Raw genomic sequence first — 10166 nt, forward strand, 5'->3', positions numbered from 1 at the left:
CCGGTTCGGTCCGGTTCGGGTCTTAGGGGGGGGTTGGGGTCTTTTGGGACCCTGAGAACCCCCTAAAGGATCCGGTTGGTTCCGGTTCGATCCGGTCCGGGTCTTCTGGGACTTTTGGGTCGGGTCTTAAGGGGGGGTTCTGGGACTTTTGGGACCCCCAGAACCCCCTAAAGGTTCCGGTTCGGTCCGGTTGGGTTTTTTTGGCCCCCAAGCCCCTTTTTTGGGGTTTTTTGGGCCCCCAGACCCCTTTTTTGGGTTTTTTTTTGGCCCCAAGACCCTTTTTTTGGGTTTTTTGGGCCCCCAGACCCCTTTTTTGGGTTTTTTTTGGCCCCAAGCCCCTTTTTTTGGGTTTTTGGGCCCCCCAGGCCCCTTTTTTTTGGGCCCCCAGGCCACTTTTTTGGTTTTTTTGGGCCCCCAGGCCCCTTTTTGGGGTTTTTGGGCCCCCCAGGCCCCTTTTTTGGGTTTTTGGGCCCCTCAGGCCCCTTTTTTGCGCCCCCAGGCCCCTTTTTTTCAGTTTTTTTGGCAATCAGGCCCCTTTTTTGGGTTTTTTTTTGCCCCCCCCAGATCCCTTTGGGGGGAGTTCGGGGTCTTGTGGGATTTTTGGGGCCTTTTGGGTTTTTTTTGGGCCCTTCCCAAGATGCTCGGGTCGGGTTGGGGCCTTCTGGGCCTCTTGGGTGCCCCTTGGCACCCCGCGGCGGTGTTGGGCGGGGCCCAACGTTGGGCCCGGTTGGTGAGCGGGGCCAGCACCGGCGCCACCAGTGCCACCAGTAACACCAGTAAGAGGCTTTTCCAGTCGGGGGCCTCGTGCTGGGCTGGTCACAACCGTTGGTCCAAAGTGAAAAACGTCAAAGGGCCCCGGGACGCCGCCCGGAGCCGCCTCTTCCAACGCTTGGCCATGATGTTGAGGAGCGCGGCCAAGGGTGAGGGGCACCCCGGGGGACAAAATGGCCGCCGGAGACACCCCCTGAGGGGTGGGGACCCAATGGGTGCCATGGGTGGGGTCAGGGGTCAATGGGTGGGGGTGGGGACCCCATGGGTGCTGTGGGGGGGTTGGAGTGCGGCCTAGGGTGAGGGGCACCGGGGGGACAAAATGGCCGCCGGGGACATCCCTGAGGGGTGGGGACCCAATGGGGTCTTTTGGGGGTCTTGGGGACCCAATGGGTGCTGGGGGTGGGGTCTGGGGTCAATGGGTGGGGTCTGGGTGTCATGGGTGGGGGTTGGGACCCAATGGGTGTTGGAGTGCGGCCTAGGGTGAGGGGCACCGGGGACACAAAATGGCTGCCAGGGGCACCACTGGGGGGGCTGGGGACCCAATGGGGTCTTGGGGACCCAATGGGTGCTGGGGGTGGGGTCTGGGGTCAATGGGTGGGGTCTGGGGTCAATGGCTGTGGGGGGGTTGGAGTGCAGCCTAGGGTGAGGGGCACCGGGGGGACAAAATGGCCGCCAGGGACATCCCTGAGGGGTGGGGACCCAATGGGGTCTTTTGGGGGTCTTGGGGACCCAATGGGTGCTGGGGGTGGGGTCTGGGTCAATGGGTGGGGGTGGGGACCCAATGGGTGTTGGAGTGCGGCCTAGGGTGAGGGGCACAGGGGGCACAAAATGGCTGCTGGGGACATCCCCTGAGGGGTGGGGACCCAATGGGGTCTTTTGGGGGTCTTGGGGACCCAATGGGTGCTGGGGGTGGGGTCTGGGGTCAATGGGTGGGGTCTGGGGTCAATGGGTGGGGGTGGGGACCCAATGGGGGGGTTGGAGTGCGGCTTAGGGTGAGGGGCACCGGGGGGACAAAATGGCTGCCAGGGGCACCACTAGGGGGGGTGGGGGACCCAATGGGGTCTTGCAAGGGTGGAGGGGACCCAATGGGTGCTGTGGGTGGGGTCAGGGGTCAATGGGTGGGGTCGGGGGTCAATGGGTGGGGTCTGGGGTCAATGGGTGGGGGTGGGGACCCCATGGGTGTTGGAGAGCGGCCTAGGGTGAGTGGCACAGGGGGGGACAAAATGGCCGCCGGGGACTTCCCTGAGGGGTGGGGACCCAGTGGGTGCTGTGGGTGGGGTCAGAGGTCAATGGGTGGGGGTGGGGACCCCATGGGTGCTGTGGGGGGGTTGGAGTGCGGCCTAGGGTGAGGGGCGCCGGGGGGGACAAAATGGCCGCCAGGGACATCCCTGAGGGGTGGGGACCCAATGGGGTCTTTTGGGGGTCTTGGGGACTCCATGGGTGCTGTGGGTGGGGTCTGGGGTCAATGGGTGGGGTCTGGGTGTCATGGGTGGGGGGTTGGGACCCAATGGGTGTTGGAGTGTGGCCTAGGGTGAGGGGCACCGGGGGGACAAAATGGCTGCCAGGGGCACCACTAGGGGGGGTGGGGACCCAATGGGGTCTTGCAAGGGTGGAGGGGACCCAATGGGTGCTGTGGGTGGGGTCAGGGGTCAATGGGTGGGGTCGGGGGTCAATGGGTGGGGTCTGGGGTCAATGGGTGGGGGTGGGGACCCAATGGGTGTTGGAGTGCGGCCTAGGGTGAGGGGCACAGGGGGGACAAAATGGCCGCCGGGGACACCCCTGAGGGGTGGGGACCCAATGGGGTCTTTTGGGGGTCTTGGGGACCCAATGGGTGCTGGGGGTGGGGTCTGGGGTCAATGGGTGGGGTCTGGGTGTCATGGGTGGGGGTTGGGACCCAATGGGTGTTGGAGTGTGGCCTAGGGTGAGGGGCACCGGGGACACAAAATGGCTGCCAGGGGCACCACTGGGGGGGCTGGGGACCCAATGGGGTCTTGGGGACCCAATGGGTGCTGGGGGTGGGGTCTGGGGTCAATGGGTGGGGTCTGGGGTCAATGGCTGTGGGGGGTTGGAGTGCAGCCTAGGGTGAGGGGCACTGGGGGGACAAAATGGCCACCGGGGACACCCCCTGAGGGGTGGGGACCCAATGGGTGCTGTGGGTGGGGTCTGGGGTCAATGGGTGGGGTCAGGGGTCAATGGGTGGGGTCTGGGGTCAATGGGTGGGGGTGGGGACCCAATGGGTGTTGGAGTGTGGCCTAGGGTGAGGGGCACCGGGGGGGACAAAATGGCTGCTGGGGACATCCCCTGAGGGGTGGGGACCCAATGGGGTCTTTTGGGGGTCTTGGGGGACCCAATGGGTGCTGGGGGTGGGGTCTGGGGTCAATGGGTGGGGACTGGGTGTCATGGGTGGGGGTGGGGACCCAATGGGGGGGTTGGAGTGCGGCTTAGGGTGAGGGGCACCGGGGGGACAAAATGGCTGCCAGGGCACCACTAGGGGGGGTGGGGACCCAATGGGGTCTTGCAAGGGTGGAGGGGACCCAATGGGTGCTGTGGGTGGGGTCAGGGGTCAATGGGTGGGGTCGGGGGTCAATGGGTGGGGTCTGGGGTCAATGGGTGGGGGTGGGGACCCAATGGGTGTTGGAGAGCGGCCAAGGGTGAGGGGCACCGGGGGGGACAAAATGGCCACCGGGGACTTCCCTGAGGGGTGGGGACCCAGTGGGTGCTGTGGGTGGGGTCAGAGGTCAATGGGTGGGGGTGGGGACCCCATGGGTGCTGTGGGGGGGTTGGAGTGCGGCCTAGGGTGAGGGGCGCCGGGGGGACAAAATGGCCGCCAGGGACATCCCTGAGGGGTGGGGACCCAATGGGGTCTTTTGGGGGTCTTGGTGACCCAATGGGTGCTGGGGGTGGGGTCTCGGTGTCATGGGTGGGGGGTGGGGACCCAATGGGTGTTGGAGTGCGGCGTAGGGTGAGGGGCACAGGGGAGACAAAATGGCCACCAGGGACTTCCCTGAGGGGTGGGGCCCCAATGGGGTCTTGCAAGGGGGGGGGGACCCAATGGGTGCTGTGGGTGGGGTCAGGGGTCAATGGGTGGGGTCTCGGTGTCATGGGTGGGTCTGGGGTCAATGGGTGGGGGTGGGGACCCCATGGGTGCTGTGCGGGGGTTGGAGTGCGGCCTAGGGTGAGGGGCACCGGGGGGACAAAATGGCCGCCAGGGACATCCCTGAGGGGTGGGGACCCAATGGGTGCCATGGGTGGGGTCAGGGGTCAATGGGTGGGGTCTGGACCTATGGGTGGGGTGTGTGGGTGGGGTTTGGGGCCAATGGGTGGGGTTTGGTGTCAATGGGTGGGGTCTGGGGCCAATGGGTGGGGCTTGGGGTCAATGGGTGGGGTCAATGGGTGGGGTCAGGGGCCAATGGGTGGGGTCAGGGGCCAATGGGTGGGGTCTGGGACCTATGGGTGGGGTCTGTGGGTGGGGTTTGGGGTCAATGGGTGGGGTCTGGGGCCAATGGGTGGGGTCAGGGGTCAATGGGTGGGGGTGGGGAGCCCATGGGTGGGGGTTGGGTGCTGACCCCGCCCCTTTTTCCCCAGAGGGGGGTCCCGACCCCGCCCTGAACCCCGCCCTGGCCCGGGTGCTGGAGCAGTGCCGCGCCCACAACGTCCCCAAGGCCACCATCGAGGCCGCCATCTTGGGCGGGGTGAGCAGCCAATGGGGAGAGGCCGTGCTGGGAGGTTGGGGGGGAGGGGCGGGAGGGAGGGCGGGGGCAGCCGGAACCTCAAACAGCACCCAAAATACTGGGATTGGCACCCAAAATATTGGGATTAGCACCCAAAATAGTGGGGTTGGCACCCAAAATATTGGGATTAGCACCCAAAATAGTGGGGTTGGCAACCAAAATGTCACCCAGCACCCAAAATATTGGGTTTAGGACCCAAAATATTGGAATTAGCACCCAAAATCTTAGAGTTAGCACCCAAAAATTCATCGAGCACCCAAAATCTCACTCAGCACCCAAAATACCAGAATTAGCACCCAAAATATTGGAATTAGCACCCAAAATCTTGGGATTAGCACCCAAAATATTGGAATTAGCACCCAAAATATTGGAATTAGCACCCAAAATATTGGAATTAGCACCCAAAATCTTGGGATTAGCACCCAAAATGTCAACCAGCACCCAAAATACTGAGATTAGCACCCAAAATTTTAGAATTAGCACCCAAAATCTGAACCAGCACCCAAAATACCAGAATTAGCACCCAAAATATTGGAATTAGCACCCAAACATTCAAGCAGCACCCAAAATATTTGGTTTAGGACCCAAAATATTGGGATTAGCACCCAAAAACTCATCCAGCACCCAAAAAATTAACTAGGACCCAAAATACCAGGATTAACACCCAAAATTTTAGGATTAGCACCCAAAATCTCATCCAGCACCAAAATACTGGGATTAGCACCCAAAATATTGGGATTGGCACCCAAAATCATAGGATTAGCACCCAAAAACTCATCCAGCACCCAAAAACTTAATCAGGACCCAAAATATCAGGATTAGCACCCAAAATTTTAGGATTAGCACCCAAAAGCTCATCCAGCACCCAAAATACTGGAATTAGCACCCAAAATATTGGAATTAGCACCCAAAATCTCACCCAGCACCCAAAATATTGGGTTTAGGACCCAAAATATTGGGATTAGCACCCAAAATCTCACCCAGCACCCAAAATATTAGAATTAGCACCCAAAATCTTGGGATTGGCACCCAAAATCCTAGAATTAGCACCCAAAAATCTTCAGAAATTGACCCAAAAATCTCAGAATTGACTCAAAAATCCTCAGAAAGACCCAGAAGACCTCAAAACCCCAGGAACCAGGACCCAAACCCCAGAATCCTGGACCCACCCCAAAGACCAAAACCCCAGAATCAGGACCCAAAACCCCAGAACCAGGACCCACCCCAAAACCCCAGAATTGACCCAAAAACCTCAGAATTGGACCCAAACCCCCAGAATTGGACCCAAAACCCCAGAACCAGGACCCAAACCCCAGAACCAGGACCCAAACCCCCAGAACCAGGACCCAAACCCCCAGAAGACCCAACCCAGAATTGGACCCAAACCCCCAGAATTGGACCACCCCAAAACCCTCAGAACCAGGACCAAGACCCCCAGAATTGACCCAAAATCCCCAGAATTGACTCCAAAACCTCAGAATTGACCAAAACCCTAGAATTGGACCCAAAACCCCAGAATTGGACACCAAAATCCCAGAACCAGGACCCAAACCCCCAGAATTGGACCCAAACCCCCAGAATTGGACCCAGAACCCCAGAACCAGGACCCAAAACCTCAGAACCAGGACCCAAAACCCCAGAATTGGACCCAAAACCCCAGAATTGGACCCAAAACCTCAGAACCAGGACCCAAAATCCCAGAATTGGACCCAAAACCCCAGAACCAGGACCCAAAACCCCAGAATTGGACCCAAAATTCCAGAATTTGACCCAAAACCCCAGAACCAGGACCCAAAACCCCAGAATTGGACCCAAAACCCCAGAATCAGGACCCAAAACCCCAGAACCAGGACCCAAAACCCCAGAATTGGACCCAAAATTCCAGAATTTGACCCAAAACCCTAGAATTGGACCCAAAACCCCAGAATTGGACCCAAAACCCCAGAACCGGTACCAGAACCCGTTTCCCTCTTCCAGGTCCAATCTCCCTCTGGTTCCTTGGTTCTGGTTCCAGCTCGGGGTCCGGGTGGTTCCGTTCTGCTCCTCCAGGTCCAAACCCAGAACCCCAGGAGAACCCAAAAGGAGCTCCAGGACCTCCTGACCCAACACGGGTGAGTCCAGAGGGGGGGTTCTGGTTCCGAACCTTTGGGTCCGGTTCTGGGGGTTCTGGGTCCTGGTTCTGAGGTTTTGGGTCCAATTCTGGGGTCTTGGGTCCTGGTTCTGGGGTTCTGGGTCCTGGTTCTGAGGTTTTGGGTCCAATTCTGGGGTTTTGGGTCCAATTCTGGGGTTTTGGGTTCTGGTTCTGGGGTTTTGAGTCCTGGTTCTGGGGTTTTGGGTCCTGGTTCTGGGTTTTGGGTCCAATTCTTGGGATTTTGGGTCAAATTTTGGGTCAAATTTTGGGATTTTGGGTCAAATTTTTGGGTTTGGGTCAAACTTTGAGCTTTTTGGGTTCTGATTCTGGGGGTTTGGGTCCAATTCTGGGATTTTTGGTTCTGGTTCTGGGGTTTTGGGTCCAATTTTGAGATTTTGGGTCAAATTTTGGGATTTTGGGTCAAAATTTGGGGTTTTGGTCCAATTCTGAAATTTTGGGTCAAATTTTGAAATTTTGGGTCAATTTTCGAGCTTTTTGGGTCCAATTCTGGGATTTTGGGTCCAATTTTGGGATTTTGGGTCTAATTTGGGGATTTTGAGTCAAATTTTGGGGTTTTGGGTCAAATTCTGGGAATTTTGGGTCAAATTTTGGGCTTTTTGGGTCCTGGTTCTGAGGTTTCGGGTCCAATTCTGGAGCTTTGGGTCCAATTCTTGCTTTTTGGTCCAATTCCGAGGTTTTGGGTCAAATTCTGGGGATTTTAGATGGAATTTTGGGATTTTGAGTCAAATTTTGCGGTTTGGGTCAAATTTTGGAATTTTGGGTCAAACTTTGAGCTTTTTGGGTTCTGATTCTGGGGTTTTGGATCCAATTCTGGGATTTTGGGTCCAATTCTGGGGTTTCGGGTCAAATTTTGAGCTTTTTGGGTCCAAGTTTGGGATTTTGGATCCAATTCTGGGGTTTTGGGTCCATTTTGGGTCAAATCCTGGGGTTTTGGGTCCAATTCTGGGAATTTGGCTCAAATTTTTGAGATTTTGGGTCAAATTTTGGGCTTTTTGGGTTCTGGTTCTGGGGTTTTGGGTCCAATTCTGCAGTTTTGGGTCCAATTCTGGGGTTTTGGGTCAAATTTTGAGCTTTTTGGGTTCTGATTCTGGGGTTTTGGGTCCAATTCTGGGATTTTTGGTTCTGGGGTTTTGGGTCCAATTTTGGGTCAATTTTTGAGCTTTTTGGGTTCTGGTTCTGGGATTTTGGGTCCAATTCTGGGAATTTACCTTAAATCTTTGACATTTTGGGTCAAACTTGGAGCTTTTTGGCTCCTGCTTCCGCCATTTTGGGTCCAATTCTCCTTTTTTGGGGCCCCGGTTGAGCCTTCGGCCGCCATTTTGAAGCTTCCGGCGCCCTTTCGGCCATTTTGGGTTTCCCGCCATTTTTTTGGGGGATTTTTCCCACTTTTTGGCTTTTTTCCCAGGGGCTCCTTGGCCGAGGGCGCCCGGCACGGCTTCGAGGAGAAGGGCGTGGTCAGGGTGCTGGGACGGGACCCGCGGGGGCACCCGGTGGCCCTCGAGGTGGCCCTGGAGGCGGCGGCAGACGCCGGGGGCCGAGGACGTTTGCTTGGAGGAAGAGGAAGAGGAGCCCAACCTCAAGGTGGGGAAGACCCTTGGCCAACTCAAGCTCTCATTGGCCAACCCAACCCCTCATTGGCCAACCCAGCCCCTCATTGGCCAACCCAACCCCTCATTGGCCAACCCCACCCCTCATTGGCCAACACAAGCCCCTCATTGGCCAACCCAACGCTCCCATTGGCCAACCCAGCCCCTCATTGGCCAATCCAACCCCTCATTGGCCAACCCGACTCCTCATTGGCCAACCTAGGCCACTCATTGGCCAATCTAACCCCTCATTGGCCAACCCGACTCCTCGTTGGCCAACCCAGCCACTCATTGGCCAATCCAACCCCTCATTGGCCAACCCGAGTCAACCATTGGCCAACCCAGCCCCTCATTGGCCAACCCAGCCCCTCATTGGCCAACCCAGCCCCTCATTGGCCAACCCAGCCCTTCATTGGCCAACCCAGCCCCTCATTGGCCAACCCAACCCCGCCTTGACCAACCCAATCTCTCATTGGCCAACCCAACCCCCCCTTGGCCAACCCAGCCCCTCATTGGCCAACCCAGCCCCTCATTGGCCAACCCAGCCTCTCATTGGCCAACCCAACCCCTCCTTGACCAACCCAACCCCTCATTGGCCAACCCAGCCCCTCATTGGCCAACCCAGCCTCTCATTGGCCAATCCAACCCCTCATTGGCCAACCCGACTCCTCATTGGCCAACCCAACCCCTCATTGGCCAACCCAACCCCTCATTGGCCAACCCAACCCCTCATTGGCCAACCCAGCCTCTCATTGGCCAATCCAACCCCCTCATTGGCCAACCCAACCCCTCATTGGCCAACCCAGCCCCTCATTGGCCAACCCAGCCTCTCATTGGCCAATCCAACCCCTCATTGGCCAACCCGACTCCTCATTGGCCAACCCAGCCACTCATTGGCCAATCCAACCCCTCATTGGCCAACCCGAGTCAACCATTGGCCAACCCAGCCTCTCATTGGCCAACCCAGCCCCTCATTGGCCAACCCAGCCTCTCATTGGCCAACCCAACCCCTCCTTGACCAACCCAACTCCTCATTGGCCAACCCAGCCCCTCATTGGCCAACCCAAGCCCTCATTGGCCAACCCAGCCCCTCATTGGCCAACCCAACCCCTCATTGGCCAACCCAACCCCTCATTGGCCAACCCAACCCCTCATGGCCAACCCAGCCCCTCATTGGCCAATCCAACCCCTCATTGGCCAACCCCCCCCCCCCAACCCCCCTTTTTCCCACCCTTTTAGCATCGCCTCCTCTCATTGGCCCTTCCCCCCCCTCAGTTTATCTGCCAGGCCTCAGCCCTCCGGAAGGTTCGGGCCCATTTAGAGGCCTCGGGATTGGCTCCAATCTCCTCAACCTTGGAGTTCCTCCCCCTCCTCCGGGTGTCGCTTCCGGAAGAGACCCGGGAAGAGCTGGAACGGCTCCTCCAGGCCCTCGAGGACCATCCCGACGTCACCCGGCTCTACCACAACGTCCAATAGGAGAGCGGGACCTCGGGAAGGGGGCGGGGACACAGCCCCGGAAGTTGGGGTCGCCTCCCCCCCCCCGGCCGAGGCGCGAGGAGAATAAAAGGTTCCGGGAAAGATGGCGGCGTCCAGGGGGACAAATGGGGGGGGGGACAACTCTTGGGTGACAACCCTGGGGGCACCTCCCGGGGGGCCCACTCGCCCCTCCCCCCTGGGCTCTGATTGGAGAACCTCCCCCTCCCTTATCCCCCAGCCCTAAAACCCGGCCAAAGCCCAAGATGGTGGCCAAACCCAACATGGTGTCCAAAACAAAAATGGCGGCCAAACCCAAGATGGTGGCCAAAACCACAAAATGGCTTCCAAACCCAACATGGAGTCCAAAGCACAAAATGGCTTCCAAAGCACAAAATGGCCTCCAAACCCCAACATGGCGCCCAAACCCAAGATGGCCTCCAAACCCCAAAA

The 10166-nt window shown here is 58.2% G+C and overlaps 1 protein-coding gene across 1 annotated transcript; it reads left to right on the forward strand.

Annotated features, from left to right (window-relative positions):
* The first annotated feature begins 270 nt into the window (after positions 1-270).
* On the forward strand, positions 271-9796 carry TACO1 (translational activator of cytochrome c oxidase I). The gene is given in 6 exon segments (XM_071732498.1): positions 271-920; positions 4357-4463; positions 6480-6613; positions 8060-8183; positions 8185-8235; positions 9516-9796. Coding segments are annotated over 6 exon segments (900 nt in total). The 5' UTR covers positions 271-637; the 3' UTR covers positions 9717-9796.
* The last annotated feature ends 370 nt before the right edge of the window (positions 9797-10166 follow it).

Source organism: Heliangelus exortis, unplaced genomic scaffold (assembly GCF_036169615.1).
Source record: "Heliangelus exortis unplaced genomic scaffold, bHelExo1.hap1 Scaffold_103, whole genome shotgun sequence".
In the NCBI taxonomy this organism is placed as follows: domain Eukaryota; kingdom Metazoa; phylum Chordata; class Aves; order Apodiformes; family Trochilidae; genus Heliangelus; species Heliangelus exortis.